General features: G+C 40.9%; 2 protein-coding genes across 5 annotated transcripts in view; both read left to right on the top strand.

The window, feature by feature from the left end:
• The first annotated feature begins 493 nt into the window (after nucleotides 1–493).
• LOC113036662 (NACHT, LRR and PYD domains-containing protein 3-like) lies at nucleotides 494–18,429 on the top strand. 2 transcript variants are annotated; one of them, XM_026193074.2, is made up of 15 exons: nucleotides 494–1,162; nucleotides 1,289–1,310; nucleotides 1,408–1,494; nucleotides 1,998–2,117; nucleotides 2,207–2,320; nucleotides 2,675–2,753; nucleotides 2,901–3,129; nucleotides 6,042–7,848; nucleotides 8,611–8,784; nucleotides 8,999–9,172; nucleotides 11,981–12,154; nucleotides 12,368–12,535; nucleotides 14,198–14,371; nucleotides 15,117–15,163; nucleotides 16,679–18,429. In XM_026193074.2, the coding sequence occupies exons 1-15, from the start codon at nucleotides 1,138–1,140 to the stop codon at nucleotides 17,260–17,262; spliced, it is 3,978 nt and encodes a 1,325-aa protein (XP_026048859.2). In that variant the 5' UTR covers nucleotides 494–1,137; the 3' UTR covers nucleotides 17,263–18,429. The 2 variants fall into 2 exon arrangements, with proteins under 2 accessions (XP_026048859.2, XP_026048860.2); XM_026193075.2 differs by having other exon boundaries at nucleotides 2,210–2,320.
• A 2,089-nt stretch (nucleotides 18,430–20,518) lies between these two features.
• The window catches only part of clip3 (CAP-GLY domain containing linker protein 3), a 32,117-nt gene continuing 29,543 nt past the window's right edge, over nucleotides 20,519–23,092 (top strand). For 2 of the 3 annotated variants that reach the window (XR_013901172.1, XM_080288381.1), the window contains exon 1: nucleotides 20,519–20,670. The gene's annotated coding sequence lies outside the window, so the exon portion shown is untranslated. The remainder of the gene's footprint in view (nucleotides 20,671–23,092) is intronic. The other variant, XM_026192492.2, reaches the window with a different exon arrangement.

Below are 23,092 nucleotides of genomic sequence, written 5' to 3' on the forward strand. Positions count from 1 at the left end.
TTTTGCAGCTCTGGTCTCATAGATTCTGCTTCTGTTGTGCAATTATGACTCCTTTTAAAATGCATTACCTCTGTCTGGTGTTTTGGATGCTCACGTGTTCTTCACTTTTCCTGCTCTTTTAGTGTCCAATTAATCTACTGTACCTTTCATCTCATTTCCTCTCTCTGCTTCTTCCCTCTCCTGTCCTGGTTGTAAAAAGAATACAGTTCTAATCAAAGAATCCAAATATGTATTTTTTGATGTAAAGATTAGACATTTAACACATTATTTAGCCATTTATTTTAAACACTGGGTCAACTAAATTTGCATTTGAACACATTAACAAATATAAGATTGCATTATGATTGTCAGTTGATCAGACAGAGACAGTAGTGTTTCAGGTGTTACTTCACCTAGTGAAAAACTGATGCCTGAATACGGATGCCCTTTACTAAACAAATCTTTTACCACTTCTGGGTCTATTCAAAACACAGAGCTAAAGACATGCCTGCACATCACTTTAGTTCCACTCTGCTGCCATCAGAGGGCAGCTTAGACTTGTAGTGATGTAGCCATGTCTGCAGCTTGTTACCACTGGAGGTTAATTAGAACAGATCACATCATTTATAAAACTAGGCTGTAAAGAAATATAATTTTCTCAAAGGACTAGAAAAGAAAACAATATGTGTGCACTATTGTTAAGCTTCTTCTTGTATTTAAAACAATCTTATTCCTATAAAGCCAAAATTACCAATTCAAGACCATCCAGTCATTTCGATAGTTTGTAATTTATTAATGATTATTACTTTGAGTAATTCTTTTTCTCTGGTATCTGAAGATTATGAACAACATAGCCAAACACCTACTCTATACCTTGCTAGTTTTTTCTTTCTTTTGCTACATTCGAGTCAACCTCTGAATGCCACAGTTCTTTGCCCCAACTTGCACTTGCTGAACTGGTTTCATTATGTTACAGTTTGATAGCAGCTTGGAGGAAAGAGAGCTGTCTGAGAAGTGTCTCTCCTGCTTTATGTTTTTGGCAATTATGGATCTAACTTTTTATTATCTGTGTTAATAAACTTTTAATAATTCAGTCAGATCATCGTAAAAGTCGCTTTTGAAGCAGCTGTGTGTAGGATACAATGATCTGCTGGTGTGATGGATCCTGAAAGGAATAACCCAAGTAAGTCCCAATTATTAAATGTTTATTTTTCTTTTATAATTTGTTGTCATTTTAAAAACAATCTTCAGCTTCAGTGTTGATTTTGCAGCAACTCACTCTCTCACTTCTTTTTTTTTTTAATGTTAGGTGCATGCTCCAACAGGAAAAGGTAGTTTAAATCACAGTAACATCTGTTTTCATCGTTTCTCATCATATGAAATTGAAAACAACTACAAAAAATATATATATTCTTGCTCTCCTTAAAGTTTGCAGCAGCAGAGACCTGAGGTTGGTGAATTTCGCTGCACAGAAAAGAGTCATCCTAAAGATGGACAAAACTCTGCAGATGAAAAGTAAAGACTGAAAAGTTATGCTTTCTGTTGTTGAGGCTGCACCAAGGCTTATTGTTGTTTTACTGACTGTTTCCCAAGTCTGCTCATCCGTGACATTCAGAGGTTTTTACAGAACTCCTTATGCCTGAACAGCTATGCAAGTGTATTTGGCAGTACACCCTTTAGGAGAAATTCTTGGGAGTCAGTTTAGCTCAGTCAGTGCGCAGGCCATAACATCTCACATAATCCTTTGCTGCATGTCCTCCCCTTCTCTCTGTTGTCACTTTTCTGTCTGTCTGCTCTTATATCAAATAAAGGCTAAAATGCTTCCCCAAAAAATAATTTAATAAAAATAAATAAATAAAAACATACCATAGGATGATTTTCTGTTCTGTTACCCTAATTCAATTAATTCAATTTTGGTCTATTCCTTGGAAACATACTGGACCACTTTCACAGATAAGTCTACTCAGACTAACAACTGACATCCTATCCTTTTAATTCATTCTCTTTTATTATTTCAGGGTCTATCAGGAGAGTCCAAAGTCTCCTCAACCTCAACCCAGTTGTGTTTCCATGAAGAGCAACTGGTCAAAGTCTGAACCTCTTAGATTCAAAGATGGACAATCTTCTTCAGGAAAGACGTGAGATGTTGTTGAGATATAAGTGTTAAAGTTTGCACTGTTAGATTTTTATTTTTTTGAGTTTCTGATAATCTTTCTTTTGATCTCAGTAGTCATCAGGAGAAAGCAAAGTGCTCTTATCCCAGCTCTGTGTCCATGAAGAGCAACTGGTCAAAGTCTGAACCTCTTAGATTCAAAGATGGACAGTCTGGTTCAGAAAACATGTAAGACTTGACTAACTGAAAAAAAAGATTAGATTTGGTTGGTTTAATAGTTATTAGAGAAGCCATGGGAACATTGAAAAGTGTTTGTCATAGATGTCATCCTGATTTTATTTCCTGTCACTTCCATCTTTATTTTTTAAATTCCTCTTCTCTCTTCACACTTTTGGCAGTTTCACTAGCTTTGTTAGCCTTTTTAGAATTGTCTCTATGCATGCAGGTGATAGTTAAGATGATGAGATCTGTGATGAGGTCTTTGAAATATAATCAGTGCAAGCATGACTTAATGCTTTATTTCTATAGGCAGTGTGTGCATAATCTATAACAACACATTATGGATAATATTTTTCTTTGCAGAGATCTTGGGGACAAGTGTGAATCTGACAGTTTCTCATGTGGTCATAAAACTCCAAAGGACATGGATTACATATTTATAGTATGTGATTGTTGAAAACCTTTTACCACTTTTAAAATCAATTAAAATATCTTGCATTTTCATGATCCATGCAGTGCTATTCAGACTAGTGTTCACAAGTCATACAACTGATTGTGGTTCTATTGTTATCTGTTCATTCCGATACAGTTACTTGAGGAGAATATAGCAGGATTTGTGAAGACTGAACTGAAGAGGATCCAGAGGATTTTGAGCCAAGATGACTCTGAATATTTAGAGACTGGGAGTGAGGTTGAGGAGATGGGAGACATTAAGAAAAAAAAACAGTTGAGAAGCAGCAGAACAGCTTTTCTTGAAATCACGCTGCATTTTCTGAGAAGAATGAATCAGGAGGAACTAGCTGAGTCACTTCAGAGCAGTAAGACAACGCCGAGAAACAGTTGTTGAGAAAAAATATCAAAAGGTTATACTAATGATACCATCGAGACTAGTATTCTGACAAGCACATATTTTTTGTTAAAATAGAATAGAATAGAATTCAACTTTATTGTCATGGCACATGTCACAAGTACAAGGCAACGAAATGCAGTTTGCATCCATCCAGAAGTGCTTTAGCCATGATATAGATATATTACAAAATATATATGAGCAATAATATAGGTATATAGATATATTACAGAAATGGGTCTGTTATAGGTATGAGGGTACAAAAATTGGTCTATTATGGGTATGTTACAATGTACACGGTATGAAGGTATGTTATGAATATGCTATAACTATAAGTATGTACAGGCTGTAGTGGGTATACAAGCTTTGTACAGGCTATGAACAGGATATAAATATGAAACTATACAGAAATATGCAAGTTATAAACAGTTGTGAACAGTTGTAAACAGTTGTAGAATTATAATTATCATATTGTACAGAATGATTGTTTGTACAGAATTATACAGTAGTGCCTTTAAGATAAGTTAAATATGTGGCTACTTTTTACAGAGGCTATATAAAGTGCTAGTGGTTGTGAGTGGTGGTTCAGTCCATGTTATTATTGTGTGTTTGAGGGTACAGTTGTCCATTGTGTGTGTGTGTATGTTCAGTCCATGTGTTAACGTGGGTCAGATGTCAGGAGGCAGAGTTCAGGAGTCTGACAGCTGTGGGGAAGAAGCTGTTCCGGTACCTGGTGGTCTTAGTCCGGAGGCTCCTGTAGCGCCTCCCAGAGGGCAGGAGGGTGAAGAGTCCATGTGAGTCCATGTCACATGGGTGACTGGGGTCTTTGATGATTTTCCCAGCCCTTTTCAGACACCGCTTCCTGTAGATGTCTTTCATGGCAGGAAGTGGTGCTCCAGCGATGCGCTGGGCAGTTTTCACGACCCTCTGCAACGCCTTCCGGTCCGAGGCAGAGCAGTTCCTGTACCAGACTGTTATACAGTTGGTCAGGATGCTCTCGATGGTGCAACGATAGAAGTTCACCAGGATGTCTGAGGACAGGTGGTTCTTCCTCAGAGTCCTCAAGAAGAAGAGGCGCTGGTGAGCCTTCTTGACCAGCTTGGAGCAGTTGGTCATCCAGATGAGATCCTCGGAGATGTGGACTCCCAAGAACTTGAAGCTGCTCACACGCTCCACAGCCGTCCCCTTAATGTGGATGGGTGGATGTGGGTCAGCATTCCTCCTGTAGTCCACGATGAGCTCCTTGGTCTTCTCGGTGTTATGCAGCAGGTTGTTTGTGTCGCACCACTCAGCCAGACGATCCACCTCCTCCCTGTAGGCGGCCTCATCGTTGTCACTGATGAGGCCAATCACCGTGGTGTCATCTGCAAACTTAATGATGGTGTTGGAACCATCAGCAGGTCTGCAGTCGTGGGTGAAGAGGGAGTAGAGGAAAGGGCTCATCACACAGCCTTGTGGTACACCGGTGTTCATCGTGATGGTAGATGAGCAGTGGTTATCCAGCCGGACATGTTGGGGCCGGTTGGTCAGGAAGTCCAGTAACCATTTGCAGATGAGGGAACTGATGCCCAGGTCTGTCAGTTTCCTGATGAGTTGTGAGGGGTGGATTGTATTGAATGCTGAACTGAAGTCTATAAACAGCATTCTGGCGTAGGTGTTGTTGTTGTCCAGGTGTGAGAGGACAGAGTGCAGTGCGATGGAGACTGCATCCTCTGTGCTCCTGTTCTGGCGGTATGCGAATTGGTGGGGGTCCAGGGTGGGGGGAGACAGGATTTGAAGTGTGCTAGGACCGGCTGCTCTAAGCACTTAGTGATGATGGGGGTGAGTGCTACTGGGCGGTAATCATTGAGGCTAGATGGGTTGGAGTTTTGGGTATCGGGACGATGGAGGTGGATTTGAAGCAGGCCGGTACCACAGCGTGGGCCAAGGACAGGTTGAATATGTCTGTGAGCACTCCTGCAAGCTCCCCAGAACACGCTCTGAGAACACGCCGGGGGATGCCATCAGGACCTGCAGCCTTTTGGACATTAATCCTGCTCAGCACCGCTCCTACATCGGTGGGGGAAAGAGTCAGTGGGTGGTGGTCCGGCGTCACGTCTGCTTTGGTCGTAGTTGTGGGGTTCCCTCGCTTAAAACGAGCATAAAAGTTGTTGAGCTCATTGAGGAAGGAGACATCAGAGGATGCGCGGGAGTGTTTGGTGGTCCTGTAGTCTTTAATGGTCTGGAGTCCTTGCCACATGCGTTGGGGGTTGGAGTTGGAGAAGTGTTCTTCTACCTCTTCTAGGCTTTTAATAACTTGCATAATGAAATGTCAAGCATAAACACTGACTTGAATATTGTTTACATGTTTATATGAAGTATTTTAGTGTCTTTTACTATGGATCCATGCAGTTGGAATAAATGCAAAATGTCATTATCTTGCTTAAATAACCACGATTTACGGAAAAGTCTGAATAGCAGTAGAATTATTATAAATCTGTAAGTATTTATGGTGTTAGTTATCCATGCCTTGTGCACAAATATATAATGAATATAAATGATGGCTGTAATGCAGATCAGAGAATTTAAGCAATTCAAAATCATATTAACAAATAAAAGCCCAGACCCATTTTTACAGTCAGGAAAACTATGGGGGATTCAATTCTGAAACTTTAACAGAAACTTACCTCATTTTCCCATAAGAACCCCCAGTGACACCTCTGTCCCCGTTTGTCCTTATGGGTTAAACATGTGTTCTTGTATTTAAATGACTTGCTAATTCACCTTTACATTTACATTCTGTTCTTATTTACATTTTACTTGACATTCAATTTTTTTTAAAAATGGGTTTGTACAAATTTTGGCAAAAACACTCATTATTATTTCTGTTGATTGTTGATTCAGAAACCTACACCATCAACTGCCAGCGGAAACTCAAATGTAATCTCAAGAAGAAGTTCCAGGTTGTGTTTGAGGGAGTTGCTAAAGCTGGAAATCCAACGCTCCTCAATGAGATCTACACAGAGCTCTACATCACAGAGGGAGAGACTGGAAAGATTAATAATGAACATGAGATCAGACAAATTGAAGCAGTATTTAGGAAAAGAGACAAAATAGAAACAACAATCAGATGTGAAGACATCTTTAAACTCTCACCTACAAGAGATGAACCAATCAGAATCGTGCTGACGAAGGGAGTGGCAGGCATTGGGAAAACAGTCTTAACACAGAAATACACTCTTGACTGGGCTGAAGACAAAGCCAATCAGGACATTCAGTTTATATTTCCATTTACTTTCAGAGAGCTGAATGTGCTGAAAGAGAAAAAGTTCAGCTTGAAGAAACTTCTTCATCACTTCTTTTCTGAAACAAAAGGAGAAACCTACAACTATGACAAGCCCCAAGTTGTGTTCATCTTTGATGGTCTGGATGAGTGCCGCCTTCCTCTGGACTTCAAGCACAATAAAACATTGAGTGATGTAACAAAGTCAACTTCACTGGATGTGCTGCTGACTAACCTTATCAGTGGTAAACTCCTTCCCTCCGCTCGCCTCTGGATAACCACACGACCTGCAGCAGCCAATCAGATACCTGCTGAATGTGTCCACATGCTGACAGAGGTCAGAGGATTTACTAATTCACAGAAGGAAGCATACTTTCAAAAGAGATTTAAAGATAAAATGCAGGGCAGTATTGTCCTCCAAAACATCAAGAGATCACGAAGCCTCCACATCATGTGCCACATCCCAGTCTTCTGTTGGATCACTGCTACGGTTCTGGAAGATGTGCTGATAACCAGAGAGGGAGGACAGCTGCCCAAGACCCTGACTGAGATGTACATCCACTTCTTGGTAGTTCAGGCAAAACTAAAGAACATAAAGTATGACGGAGGAGCTGAGACAGATCCACACTGGAGTCCAGAAACCATAAAGATGACAGAGTCTCTGGGAAAACTGGCTTTTGACCAGCTTCAGAAAGGAAACCTGATCTTCTATGAATCAGACCTGACAGAGTGTGGCATCGATATCAGAGCAGCCTCGGTGTACTCAGGAGTTTTCACACAGATCTTCAAAGAGGAGAGAGGACTGTACCAGGAAAAGGTGTTCTGCTTTGTCCATCTGAGCGTTCAGGAGTTTCTGGCTGCTCTTCACGTCCATCTGACCTTCATCAATTCTGGGGTCAATCTGCTGTCTGATGTACAGTCTAAATCCAAATGGTCTGGACTATTAAACAAGGACAACACATATGCAAAGTTTTACCAGAGTGCTGTGGACAAAGCCTTGCAGAGTCCGAATGGACATCTAGATCTCTTCCTCCGCTTCCTCTTGGGTCTTTCGCTGGAAACCAACCAGGCACTCCTAGCAGGCTCTGCTATGCCAGCACAGCAAGGAAGTTGCTCAAAAGTGAACCAGAAAACAAATCAGTACATCAAGAAAATAATCAGAAAAAAAATCTCTCCAGAGAGAAGCATCAATCTGTTCCACTGTCTGAATGAACTGCATGACAGTTCTCTAGTGGAAGAAATTCAGCAATCACTGAGGTCAAGAAGTCTCTCCTCAAACCAACTATCACGTGCTCATTGGTCAGCACTGATCTTCATCTTACTGTCATCAGAAGAAGATTTGGATGTGTTTGACCTAAAGAAATACTCTGCATCAGAGGAAGCTCTTCAAAGGCTGCTGCCAGTGGTCAAAACCTCCAGCACAGCTCTGTAGGTTGATGTTATATATAACAAAAAATTCCCCTCTCACCCCTGCGGAGCAGTCTTTGTCCTTCAAGCTTGGGTCCTCTGCCAGAGGCCTGGGAGCTTGAGGGTCCTGCACAGTATCTTAGCTGTTCCTAGGACTGCTCTCTTCTGGACAGAGATCTGGAATGTTGTTCCTGGGATCTGCTGGAGCCACTCGGCTATCTTGGGGGTCATTGCACCATTGGCATACATAGAACGCCATCACCATTAGTTATGGCGTGCATGCCCTGCCTGCTAGCATCTTGCGCCCTGCTGTTATGTGCTGGATTGTCTCAGGGGCATCTTTACACAGCCTGCACCTGGGGTCTTGCCTGGTGTGGTAGACTCCAGCCTCTATGGATCTTGTACTTAGAGCTTGTTACTATGCTGCCATGATTAGTGCCTCTGTGCTGTCTTTTAGTCTAGCTCTGTCCAGCCATTGGTAGGATTTCTGGATGCCAGCCACTTGGTGCAATGACCCCCAAGCAAGGCGAGTGGTTCCAGCAGATCCCAGAAACAACATCTGAGATCTCTGTCCAGAAGAACATAGTCCTAGGAACAACTAAGATACTGCACAGGACCCTCAAGCTCCCGGGCCTCTGGTAGAGGGCCTGAGTTTGAAGGATAAAGACCGCCACCGCAGGGAAAGAGGCGAGTTTTGTTTTTTGTTTTTTTTAATGAATGACAAAATAAAACTTGAATCTACTTATATGACTTCTGTCTTTTCCCCACTGGTACTTATTTCAGGCTGAGCGGCTGTAAGCTGACAGAGAAAAGCTGTTCATTTTTGGCAACAGTTTTTAACTCCCAGTCATGTAATTTGACTAAGCTAAACCTGAGTAACAACAACCTGCAAGATCCAGGGGTGATTTCACTCTGTGCTGGACTGCGGAGTCCATACTGTCAAGTGAAAACTCTGAGGTTTGATAAAGTTTGCGTGTGCTTATGTGTTTCTTGTAAGATTTTGTGTTATGTGAAGACATACATTTGTTATGAATTTGCACTCTATGCAGTTCTAATTTTGGTGTTTTAAAACTGTTTACAACCTACATGTAGTTTATTAAGGCACTAAAGATCTCGGATAAACTTATGAAATGTCTGAAATAAAAACAAATGTGTTTCTTTTAACATTTAGGTTGGAACAAACCAGTCTCACAGAGGCATGCTGCGAGGATCTCTCATCAGTCCTCAGCACCCAGTCCTCCAGTCTGATAAACCTGTCCCTGAATTATAACAAGCTGGAGGATTCTGGAGTGAAGCTGCTTTCTGTTGGCTTGGGCAGTCTACAGTGTAAACTCGAAGTTCTCAGGTTTGATTAATGAAGAAAGTTTTAGTCATATTACTGTCTAGGTTATAAAGAAAGTTTATCATGAATATGGTAGTTCATGCCACAGCCATATATACAAAAATATGTTAAAAGGCGTATGCCATCATTGGGAAATACATACATATATTCCTGCAGCTTGACAGTGGGCATTACTTGAGAAAATTAAATTATGAACATGTAACTCTGCCCATTGTTTCAGCATAATGAAAAAATATCCATGCATCTGTCATAGACACAACAGAATAAGCAGAGATACCCAGAGCTCACCTCCTCCAGCTCAAGCCAGCCAAGAAACATAATCTCCCTAGTGTGTTCTGGGTCTGCACCAGGGTTTCCTTCCATGCTCCCCCTCAAATGTCTTCTTTAAGTTTAGAAGACTCTAGGCTGTCCTCTGAACTCAACCTGAATGACCTAAAAGAATGAGGTCTGTGATCAACCAAAGCTCTTAGCCATATCCCCAAGATATGGTATAGTGGTTTGTTGCACTGTGGATTGGGTGGTGGTCAGGGCCATCTGCCAAGACTGTTTAGACTAGTAGATACTTAAGAAAACATTATTAAGAAAATACCAGCATGATAAATGTTTAATGGTTGTGTTAGGCAAAGCACATATAAAAGATATGATTCTTTCAAACAGCCAGCAGGGAGCAACTTCTCTGATATAAAAAAAAGAGAAGTCTGAGAAAGTAAGTTTAAAAAAAGCAAGTAAAACTTCATTTATATGGCACCTTTAAAGATAAAAGATCACAAAGTGCTTCACACAGGGATAACAAAGTATAAAACAAAACAGACAACATGTGTTTTTAGTTATTTAGAAGCTACTGAGTCCAGAGATTTTAAGCTCAGTGGGAGAGAGTTCCACAGTCTCCCTTAGTTCTCAGCCTTGTATGATGAATGACAAGTAGACCATGATTACATGACCTAAGAGACCTGCTAGGAACATGAGGCTGTAGAAGTTCAATGATGTAGGCAGGTGCTTGACCATGAAGAGCTCTATAAGTCAGTACCAGAATCTTGAAGTGGACTCTAAATTCAATGGGGAGCCAGTGCAGCTGTATTAGCAATGGTGTCAGATGTAAATACTTAGATGTTTTGGTCACAAGTCTTGCTGCGGCATTTTGAACAATCTGTAGATGCTCCAAGGAGTTTTTGTTTAAACATGTAAACAGTGAATTACAGTAGTCCAGTCTTGATAAAATGAAAGCATGAATGATAATCTCCAGTTCAGTGTGAGATACAATAGGGCTTAGTTTAGAAATGTTTCTTAAGTGATAAAAGCAGGACCGAACCAAAGATTTGACATGAACATCCAAGTGAGGTCAAAGATTACCCCTAGGTTCCTGTTAGACAATTTCAGAAATGTTGCAAGGGGACCAAGAGCATTCATTATCTTAGGTACGTGTCTATCAGGGGCATACAAGGACTTCAGTCTTTCCTGGAATCTAAGCACTCATTAAAAATCTGTAGCTTAGAAACATCTTGAGAATTAAAAGAAATGAATAACTGGATATCATCTGCGTAGCAGTGGTAGCAAATGTCCTCAAAGGGGCTCAAAACATGCTGGAGGGGAAGTAGATATATTAAGAACTATAGAAAATAGAAAATGCTCCCACTGCTCACTTTCTCGCTTCAGCGAACACTTTGTGAAGAGTTTATGGTCTCAATTCCTGGAAGCTAAGACCAAGTACAAAACCATAAGTGAACCACTTATTTTGGCTGAAAAAAAAAAAAAGAAATTAAACAATGTCCAAGATACCAGAGACCGGTGGCTGTGGCTCAGGTGGTAGAGCAGATCAGCTACTGATTAGAAGGTTGGTGGTTTGATTCTTGGCTTCCCTAGTCTGCATGCCAAATATCCTTGGGCACGATACTAACCCCAAGTTGCTCTCTGATGTGTTCATTGGAGTGTGAATGTTTATTAGTTTGCACTTGAGTTTAGAAGTGCTGGGGTGAATGAGGCATGTTGTATACAGTGCTTTGAGTAGAAAAGCGCTATATAAGAATCAGTTCATTTACCAGTCCAAGATACAAAATAAAAATCTCCAGGCAAAGCAACACACATGGGGAAACAGGAAGGCAAGGACAACAGCATTAAAGGATAAATGGAAAACACAGAAAATCTATACTAGGGGACACTTAGGGAAACAGGTTGGGAACAAGGAACACCTGAAACTAATTAAGGGTAACAAGACTGGGGAATAGGGGAACTGGCAACATGACATGGACAAACCGCTACCAAAATAAAATAGGCACTCACAACCTAAACATAGAGATAAGACTATAACAGACTACTCTGATTAATGGGGAGGCTTGTGCCAGGAAGGGCATCCGGCATAATTTATTATGTGTGCAGGAGACCATTTGGAAGGGAAGCAAGGCCAGGAGTTGTTGTGCCATGGTGTAGATGGGAGGAGAAATGGAGTAGGAGTAAGTATTGCTTGCTTTGCTTGTCCTGTCAGAACACTAATGAAAATGAATATATCACAGTGACACCTGAGCTGGGAGCCATGAGAGAGATGGTTTGGACATGTACAGAGGAGGGATAGTGGATATAGTGGGGGGAAAAAGAGGAAGGAAAGAGGAAAAGATGAAGACCACAGTAAAATTCATGGTTGTAGTAAAGGAGAACATGCAGAGGGATGGTATGACAGGGGATCATGTTGGGATGAGGTGAGGTAGATGGAGCTCATCTGCTGTGGTGACCTTTGAATGGAGCAGCTGAAAGGAAAATGATTTTATATTAACATATATAATATTGGGGGGTTTTCTTCCTTCTCTTTTAAACATTCAGGTTGGTTGCCTGTGATCTATCAACAGTAAGCTGTGGCATTTTGACTTCAGTGCTCAACTTTCAGTCCTCCAGGCTGACAGAGCTGGACATGAGTTTCAACTGTCTGCAAGATTCAGGAGTCAAGCAACTCTGTGTTGGCTTACAGAGTCCATACTGTAGACTAAAAACTCTCAGGTCAGTGGGGTAACTGCAATATTGCATAGGCCTGTTGATTGCTCTCTCATTTGTAATGTCTCCAGTTTTCATTTGTTCAATATTATCTGTTAGAATTCTCAGTTCAGTTGAATTCAGTTTATATAGTGCCTAATCACAACAGCAGTACCTTAAAACACTTTGTATTTTAAGGCAAAGACTCACAATAATATATCAAATGTGCTTTTTTTTCAGCCTTAGCTACTGTGGTCTGTCAGAGAAAAGCTGTGGATATCTGGCTTCAGCTGTCAGAGTCTGTCATCTGACAGTTCTTGATTTAAGTAGCAATGACCTGCTGGATTCAGGAGTGGTGATGCTCTCTGCTGGACTACGAAATCCTTACTGTAAACTGAAGGCACTCAGGTCAGATCTCTTAAACTGAACACCTTGGCTGTGTTCTTAGTATTAGACTTTTTTTTGTTTTGTTTTGTTTTTAGCTGGCTGAAACTGGTGGATTGCCTGAACTAGGTCTTCAAAATCTGTCTTCATCAGTATTGACGTGGTACTCATCCACCTCATTCTATAGTAGTCTGTCAGTCTTACTCTTAAATCTATAAACTTGAATAACTTGAAAGTATTCACTTAGGTACTTGACTTACTCCCAAACCAACAGAGTACCAGATCTGACCTTTATTTCCACTGACACCCGACTGAAAGTAAAGCCTGGCTGAATACAGTACCATGACACTTTCCTCATTAATGGTGGTGGCCATAACATTCTGTAACAAGAAAACAATTTACTGTCTGGGATCTACTAAAGTTTATAGTACTTCAATCAAAGCATAAATTATAATTTTTTTCAGTGTTTAATCTGACAAATTTAGAACTTTGCATTTACAAATACTGACTTTATATAAAAATGTACATAGCTGTTTTCAACTCAGTATTTTGAAGGCCCCATGTTAATGTTTTGACCATAACTAACTGTATTTTATTTATTTATTTTGGCAGGTGGCAGGTAATTTAGCCACACCCCTAACATGAACCCTTATCAGTATTCCAAGTGAAAAAAATGTACTCCTTGTACAGTATTTTTTGTTTGCTTGTTTGTTTTTGTACCAGGGTTTCAACATGTTCATTTTTACTGTCAAGTTGGATAATTTAGTTTGGTGATTGCTGTAACACGCACCAACCACCATACAGCCTCTTATGGCAAGGTCTCTCTGCAGAGGAGATATCGAACATAGTTCATTTGAGCTCAGCATCCCCAGGCTCCACTGGAATGCTGTCAAAGTTCTACCTGAGGTAGAAATTAAAGATCTCCATAACCATGTCCTCTGCCAAGTGCCAAGCCTACTGAGCATCTTCCCCTGCCACCCGATCCCTATCAAATGATTACTACCAGCTGGTGAATGCTAAAATTCAAATCTTCCCTTCACCTGAGTGTCCAAGGCAAACAGCCATAGATCTGATGGCATAATTGCAAAACTGATCATTTTGGAATAAGTTGGACCTGAGACCTAGGCCCCTGTCACAGTAACACTATCCTGGGCAGGGTATCATGGTCTAGAGTTGTAAAAATCTTTTCTATTCACGCCAGGCAACAACTCGATGAGAAGTAGTTTTTATTCCAGATGTGTTCAGGGTTCAGCTGTGTTGTTAAAAACTATATCAGCAGCTTATGAAATGAAAAAGTGGTTACAATTAACATGCACACTTTGCACCACTTTGTTTATTATCTTGATTTTTTTCATAAATGGTTGGATGGTCAGCTCTTTTCATAAAGGCTGGTCCCAGTATATACTATGCTGAAGGAAGCAATGAAGCTCCTTTAATTAGTATTTGGAACATCTGCCATCCAGATACTTCTGGGTGACGTCTATCAGTTAGGAACCTTGCTAACCAAAACAGACAATTGGAATGCACTGTAAAAGTAAGGCATAGGAGATAAAGAAAATCAGGAATTCAGACATCTAAACAGTAGGCAATTATGGGAAATCAGTGCAACATGTTGGGGCCTTTTTTGTGTCCTTTTTGCCAAATACAGTATAACATAACATTTTCCCTTTGTGTGTGCGTTTACAGTCTGTCGGGCTGTCAGATAACAGAAAAAGGATGTCCTTCTTTGGCCTCAGCCCTGACATCCAACCCCATCCATCTGCAAGAACTGGACCTGAACTACAATCATCTTGGTGACTTTGGCGCAATGCTTCTTACTGCTAAACTGGAGGATCCCCAATGCAGACTGGAAACACTCAGGTATGGAGAGCCTTGCTTTAATCCAGAGATATATAAAGAAGCACCAGGAAAGAATTTTTGATAACTGTGAAACCAGACAAATTCATGGTTCATCCCATAGAAGAAAAATTGAAAAACACTGAGGCTGCCATTCCCACCAGTCGAAAATAGTTATGTCTTTATGGTTCATTGTGCTTATTAATGAAATGAAATGAAAATTTGCATTTTTCACATGTTGAAGCAGTGGTGCATCCATGATAACCAGTTTTATCTGTTAGTTGTTTTGATGATCAACCTGATGCTAATTTATATTCCTGTAGATTTAACGCTGTTGATTAATCAATACTGCATTTATTTGCTAACAGCTTGTTTCTGTAGTTGCTTGTGGTTTAGAAAAGCACTGTTGCCTCACAGCAAGAAGGTCCTGGGTTTGTGCTCCACCATTGGCTGGTCCCTTTCTGTGTTTGCATGTTCTCTCCGTGTCTGTGTGGGTTCTGTTTGGGTACTCTTTGGATTGTGTGACTCTCTCCCACAGTCCAAAGACATGCAATTAGTGGGGTTTGATTAATTGGTAACTCTAAATCGCCCATAGATGCGAATGTGAGCGCGAATGGTTGTCTGTCTCTCTGTGTTGGCCCTGCGTCAGATTCCTTTTCCATATGGGACAGACTAAAACCCCCACATGACCCTGATAAGGATAAGTGGAAGAGAATGGATGGATGGAAGCATGTTGGTCTGATATTGTTTGCTTTTTTTTTTATCTCAGGCTGGACCACAATGGAGCACAGAGGTTAAAAACAGATCTTAGAAAGTGTAAGTAATTAATTAGTGAAAACCTTTTTTTTAATTGGAAAGTTTCCTGCTCAGAAAGTGTCATTATTTTGTCAAACCTTATCTTTGTAATATATTGTTACAAGCATGTTGTTGGTAATGACTGAGAGAATAGGCATATTGTACAAATGTGCATACTTTATACCTGAGTATCAGTGTCATGAAAACAAAGCTGCCTTGATTTGATGAAGCTAAGCTTGTAAGTTACAGCGGTTTAACTGCTTACATGTTAGCTTTTACTGTAGAAAGTAACCCAGACAGCACCCTCATTCGCCATGATGATGGGATTACAGAGGAACGTAGTCAGTAAATCATGTTCTATCTAAGGGTGCCTTTAAAAAAATCGATGTCCTGATTTAAATTAATTTTATTTAGAATAACGTGATATCGATTCATTAAATCCAGAAATCGATTTTTAAATATAAATGTATTTTGCCAGAAACACCAGAATCTCAGCTCAAAGTTCACAAAATGATTTCAACAACCACCAAACAGCTAGAACGGTAACAATGAAAGAGCAGGTAAAAGGAAAACGATGCAAACACAAAGCATGACTTGTTCACCTGATGGCACGTATGCGGCCACACCGTTGGTGCTGAAAGCCAACAATCTCACAGATTCTGAAGCTGCAGGTTTCGTCACTCTCCGACCAAAATGTTGTGCTGTGCCTCTCATTTTATAGCTTTAGAGCACATACAGTAATGTAATGCAAAAAAGTAATCATTTAAAATATCAAGTCAAACTTTCAATGGTCAACAAAAGGGCTAAATAAATAACATAAAGTAATGTATCACTAAAAAAAATCACCAAAAACCCAACTGAGAAAAATAATAAATAAAAAGTTAAGCAGTAAAACAAAACAAAAAATTGACAACCCGGATTGAAGGTTTTGGTGCTTTAAAATATAACAAATGTAACAAAAATTCACAATTCAACCCTTAATCTCAAATTCACTAAAATCATATTAGCAAGTGCTAATTTAACAGCACACAAGCAAATAACAAAACTCACATTTCCAGAACACAAAAATATCTCCATACCTGCAAAATACAGAGAAACATGAGCTGTGCATGTTGTGCATCAGCTTTTCTTTTTAAACCTGCTGCTAGTAATCAGGCTAATTTGGCTTGCAAGCGCTACAGTTGTTATCCTCAAGATAAAAATCATTGAAAACTTAAGTTAGTGAACTCAGCCCTCTGCAAGACTCACAACAAACAAGTTGGACATTAAACAGAACAAAATGCAGCAGTTGGGTCATTCTAATTACAACTAATGGCTTTAAAAGACTGTTATTAGCCCACATTTGGGAAAGGAGAGAAATGTTTCTTGTATAAAATAGGCTGATTCTATATCATCAGCCACAGTGTCTATGTTGTTGGCTGCTCGCTGTGCTCAAAATCACTGCAGTTAGAAAAATAGCTTTTTGTAGCAAGTGTGATTAACTAAATTTTGTTAAAGCTCCTTGTTTTATCAGTTTGTAATCTTTTCTTCAATCAGATGCCTGCTGTCTCACACTGGACAATAATACAGTCCACAAGAACCTTGCTCTGAAGCCAGACAAGAAGACTGTGTTGGGGTCAAAACAGCCAGTTTTACAGTCACGATGGGAATTCCTGCCTTTCACTCCAGATATATTTTATAACTGGGAACAGGCACTATGTACAGAAGGTCTCACTGGACGTTGTTACTGGGAGGTAAAGTGGAGAGGGATTGTTTCCATAGGTGTGACTTACAAGGGCATCCAGAGGAAAGGTGAGGATAAATCCTACTGGCTTGGGGGAAATGAGAGGTCCTGGATACTACTCTGCCATAGGGATAATTACTCCGTGTGGCACAATTATAGTCAAAAAGAGATACCATTTCGCCCCAGCAATAAAGGCTCTTGCTTTAGAATTGGAGTGTACATGGACTGGCCAGCTGGCATTCTGTCCTTCTTTGATGTCTCCACTGACACTCGGATCCACCTCCACACCTTTCACTGCAAGTTCACTGAGCCCCTCTACCCTGCACTTTGGTTCTGGTTTACAGTTGAAATGCACAAGTGCTCAGCAGCTTTGTGTGACCTGCAGGAATGGGAGTAACCAACTGTTTATGACAACTGTAGTTTAATCTATCTATTGATTGAACTTTGTACATATGTTAAGGTAAAAGGGAGCAGAATTTCCAGTAAATTATGCCATGTAAACACTACCAGCCATGCAAGAGTCTTGGCTAAGTAAAAGCAACAAAATAAGATTGTTGGCACATTTTTAGGTTTAAAGGAGGATCTAGTCTGCTCATATCCAGTTCCATATTTTTATACTTGGACTCCACTATACTAGCTTTGCATGAGTATTTTCGGACCATAAGGTGCACCGGATTATAAGGCGCATTAAGCGAAACAAAACGGTCAGATAAGTCAAACTTTACTCTTTATTTATAAATTTACTTGGGACAGTGCATGTTAATGAAAAAAAAAAGAAATTACATGAATGCAAACATACCAGATTATAGCCAAAGGCTAATTTCCATCTGTTGTCCAAAAAAAGTCAAATCATTCTTCTTGCTTCCTCCACTTCTGTACCATTGATTCATTAATGTTGAATTCTCAGGCAGCTGTTCTATTCCCATCTTGTTGCAGTATATTAATGACTAACCTCGTATTGTGGATGGATTATCTCAGTTGTTCTCCTGGCTGAAGTTTGGTCCGTTTACAGCATCCTGCCATGCGATTGCATTTGTCTCTAACCATCGGGAACCCTCACGTTAACTTTTATCGAGTGGAAAAAAGTTAGCGTTCATCCTCCAGCTTCACTGTGTTTATTATGCTAACATAGCTGTGTAGCTAGCGATCACGTAGCACATCATTATATAGCAGCTAGCCCAACTTCAGTAACCCTACAAACGTCACTGCTGTTTAGTTTTCTGTCTTTATGTTGGAAGTGATAGCAGAGCTGTACGTTTGAATTTGTTTCCGTAATCTCTCAGTCAGAACATGCTATATCATATTTAGGTGGAAACTAGCGAGCTAACTTCCTGCTAACTTCTAACTCTGTTAAATGTAATAAATCCTGTTTTCATGGATGCCTGGATGTTAAACTTAATTGTTACACCTGGTAAAGCAGCAATATTAGCACCACATCCTCATTTGGTGCCATTTACATTTTTAATTAATGAAAAAAAGGAAACATTGAGACAAACGTTTGTCATTTTGAAAATTACAATTGTTTTTTGTGTTTTGTTTTTTAATTAAAAACATTTGTGGATAATTTGGAAAAGTATTGGATTTTCTTTCCTTTAAATAGGATTTCATTTTAAAAAGGTGAACATCTGTGAGGGCATTAAGTAAAACTTTGGATTGTGCAGTCATTTTTGGAGTATTGGTGCATTTAGTAAAGCGTGGACATGTTTTAACCCTTTAAGTCATTTATGAGACCCCTCATTTATTTCTAGGTGCCACTATATTTAATCATAGACATGGATTTGTCAGTTTGCTTCTCCCACAACTTTTATATTTTTTTTCCTTTTTTTTGTTTTACACAGTTAGGACTATTAATGTGTGGGTGGTGCAAAGTTGTGTAAAATATATGTATGCTTTTAATGTACATTACATAATAATTCTGATTGTGATTGTAGGCTTTGATTCAATGTAATTTTCCACTTCTAATCACTGCAGTGGCATGTTTTGCATTAAACCATGGATAACAGACCCACAGTAGCAAGATTTGCTGTTTGAGGCAGAAATGTAAAGCTCAAGATGATAATGAAAACAATCGAATGGATGGGGGGGAGCGAAAGTCATAATGGCTTAAGAACACTTTGAATATCTGTCATATACAAAGGAAACTGTACATGAATGATAAACACCAATAGATCTATCCATCCATCCATTCTCTTCTGCTTTCCTCATCAGGGTCTAACAGATTCATTAAAAAAATATCCCTGTACACTCACCAGTCACTTTATTACAGGGGTAGGCAACTTCAGGCCTCGAGGACCGGGATCCTGCAGGTTTTAGATGTGTCTGTGATCCATCACAGCTGATTTAAATGGCTAAATGACCTCCTCAACATGTCTTGAAGTTCTCCAGAGGCCTGGGAATGAACTAATCATGTGATTCTTGGTGATATCTAAAACCTGCAGGACACAGGCCCTCGAGGCCTGGAGTTCCCCACCCCTGCTTTATTAGGTACATCTTTTTAGTACTGGGTTGGACTCACTTTTTCCTTCATAGCTGCGTTAGCTCTTCACAGCCCACATTCAACATTGCTCTGAGATTTTGGTCCATGCTGATGTGATAGCATCACACAACTGCTTCAGATTTGGCAGTGGCACAAATGTGCACAATGTGATTCTCCCATTCCATCATTCCAAAGGTGCTCTATTGAACTCTATTCTACCAGCTCGATAGTGTAGTGGTAAGACTACACACCTTTGGAGCGAAAGTTTGATTCCCCAGCCAATATCCAGTAAGGGTCCTGGCTAGACCCCCCATGTGAAAAACCAAGCCCTGGAATGGCGCAGCTATGTCCGCAGCCTGGACAGAAAACATTTCACTGTATGTTGTACTCTGTATGATTGTGTATCCTGCAGCCATCTGAATATGGTACACTGGTCATGAAGGGATGGACATGGTCAGCAACAACACTCAGTTAGGCTGTTGAGTCTGAATGATGCTCAGTTGGTGCTGAGAGGCCAAAACCAACAGCATGTACATAAGATGCAATGTAGGATGCATCCAAGTTTTCATGACGTTTAAGGCAAATTCTGACCCACCGTCCAACATCCAATGTTGGTTCAGTTGTAGTGTTGGTTTTCTTAGTTGACACCTGCTGTGGATCATATGGATGCTCTTCTGCATACCTCAGTTGTAACAAGTAGTTATTTAAGTTACTGGTGGCTTAATTATAAGCTTGAAGCAATTCTCCCTTTCTCCTAGAGAACTGCTGCTCGCGGGATATTAGCTCCTTTTCAGACCATTTTCTGTAAAATAGATTTTCTGTGGCTGTGTGGAAAATCCCAGCCGATCAATAGCAGTTTTTGAAACACTCACATGAACGTCTGGGGGCAAAGAAGTCTTAAATCTTCGTCATTCCAATGTTCACTTTGAACTTCAGCGAGTTGTCCTGACCATGTCTACATGATTAACTGCGCTGGGTTTCTATCATATGATTGTATTAACAAGCAGCTGAATATGTGTATCTAATGGAGAGTGTCTGTGTATATAAAGGCGTCTTATTCCTAAATGAAGGAATAATTATTCAGCTGATCCCATTAAAAAAGTAATTTCTTCTCTGAAAGTGTTTTTATGGCTGAGCGGCGGAGAGGTGAGCGAGAGAGGCGGTGGAGCGACGCAGACGGAAACAGCCAGAACCGTCTGGGCGGAGAGAGAGGGAGGACTATATACAGCGGCGGAAGGAGCGCAGCGTCACAGAGGTGAGTGCTGCGGAGCTGCCATCAGACAAGAGAGAAGCTCGTCACCCACTCATCAACCAGCGGCTTGTTCTCAGGTAAGTAAAACACGTCAAAGCGCAGATTTGAGTCCGAGCTGAGCTTCATTTACGGGGTTTGGAGGCGACGAGACGATGGAGGCAGAGCAGGTGCTTTAGTGAGGATGACGATGCTGCGGAGGAAGGATGGAGAAAACAGCAGCAGCAGCTTCAAATCTCTTTAAAGTGGCTCCGGTGGGCTTTAAGCAGCCTGCCGATGTTTTCATTGTGTCACAGGGGCGTTTTTCCCGTCCTGGCCTTCACTGCGCACATCGCCACAAACGCGCACCGAGCCCGAATCCCAACATTTTCATCACTCAGCGTCAGAAACACGCTGCGTGGGGAGGAGACCGTGGGTTCGGGCATGTTCTGACTCGGTTTGCAGCGATTTTGTCTTCATGTTTGGTTTGATGTAAAATGGAGGCTGGGTGGAGGAGGAGGAGGATGCTGAAGCTGCCATGGCCTCCTTCCTCTCCTCCTTTCCTTCCTCCGCCTCCCGCATCACGTGGCGTCTAACAGCTTCTAACCACCACAAACCCACACAAATATCGCGCAGCTGTCGCGTTATAAGCGCTCAGGTCTGCGTGTCGGTCAATCTGTAAAACGAGCTCTTTGCTGGGTAGAGCGGAGCGTTCCCAGTATTCCCAGTAAGAGATCGATCCTTCTCCAGTCTGCGAGCTGAGTGGGCCGATCTAAGAAAACACGGACATCTTTGAATATGCATGAGGAGATTTATCCATAATATGTTGGAAAGTATGGATATTTTAAATAGTGCGCAGCTTGCCATGTAATCTGTAAAAGGAGCTGTTTGTTGGTGGTAACAGAGCTTTCCCAGTATTCCCAGTAAGAGGTCGATGTTGCTCCAGTGTGTGAACTGAGCCGGTCGATTTGTGGAAATGAAAATATTTTTGTTCACGAGGAAAATTGGGGGAAATGTTCGTTTTGGAAAGTAGCAGTATTCTTCGACACTGTGTTGCAGGAAAAAGGAAAAGTTGCTTCCACGAGAAGACAAAAAAGTGAAAATACTTTCACGTGGTCAGATTCAAGGCTCGCTGGAAGGTCTTAGGAAAGTCGGAACATTATGGAACATCTGGAGATTTTAGAAATTTACTGGAAAGTTTGAATTTTTAGAAAGCAGGAATATTATGGGGGGGGGGGGGCAGTTTGTTAGCTATTCCTTAAAATGAGCTTTTTCGGGGTCATATAAAAAATCCCCTGGAGTATATTGATGATAAAATTATTACTGGGAAAGGCTTTGCTGGGATGTTTGGGGCATAAGGAAACTGCTGAATGTGTTTGTTTTGCTAATGAAGGAACGTTTTGAACACGGGACAACGTGGTTATCTTTAAAACGGGAACATCTTGGACATCGTGGAGATTTTGGGAAATACGTCTTACGTGTCTGAACACTGACTTTCTCCTGATGGTGCACATAGAAAAACCCAGAAGAGCCTGTGACTGTGAACGCGTTTGTTCCTGTTTGAGAACATGGATGTAGCACAGTGGCCTTACAAAAGGTCAAAAGCGCCTCCTTAGAGGCGACGTGCTGCAGTTTGTACCTGTAGGGACAGAAACGCTTTTTGTTTCTCGGTGTCGTCGTCCAGTCAACAATAATCTGGAATATAATCCAAACTCATGTTTATTAACACAGATGATCTCTGTTCTCAGAATGCTGAGCGTGGCTGTAACTTTGGTGCTGCTCAGGCTTTCATCAGGAATCTCTCATTTCTTTATTTTTGTTTCAGTAAATCTACATGAAGTTGTGTTTAGTACATGTGCCATAAACATGAAGTGAATACATGTAACATGTATGTGCGTGTCGCCTTCACTGGTCCTAAATCAGCCCGGATCATTTGACCTGGAAGCGAGGCGTCTGAAAACAGGAACCTCGTTAACACAGCAGAGAGCAGCAGCTGAGCTTATTTTTAGGAGATTCATCGGGATGCTTATGCACTTCACCTGTGTGTGTGTGTGTGTGTGTGTGTCCACGCTGACTCGTAGGGTCGTGTTGCGTAACCTCGATCGTGGCCTCAGCTGAGTCCTGTTGTCGTTGTGTCCCGCTGGGATCTCAGATTACATAAAGCACTGATAACGAGCTTAATCAGAGAAGTCAAACCCACTAAATGGTGCACAGAGGGAAGTGTTTATCCCGCTCATGCTTTTCAGGTCATTTTCACGTGTAAACAGCCCACAGTGACACGTTCAGGCCTGTTCTGGAAGATTCTGCAGATACATGAGATCCATGGCGTGCATAGACTGCACCGCTGCGTCGCACAGACATTTGATAAATAACGTGAAGAAATAAAGAAAACGCTGCCTTTAGCGTTTGAAAGCAGCCTAAACCTAAACCAGCACACTCTGCATGATGCTGACTCAGTGATGGATGCAGTCGGATGGATTTCAGCATCGTGTCCATTTGCTAAAGTGGATTTAATCCAGTCAA

The sequence above is a fragment of the Astatotilapia calliptera genome, chromosome 14 (assembly GCF_964374335.1).
Source record: "Astatotilapia calliptera chromosome 14, fAstCal68.1, whole genome shotgun sequence".
Classification (NCBI taxonomy): domain Eukaryota; kingdom Metazoa; phylum Chordata; class Actinopteri; order Cichliformes; family Cichlidae; genus Astatotilapia; species Astatotilapia calliptera.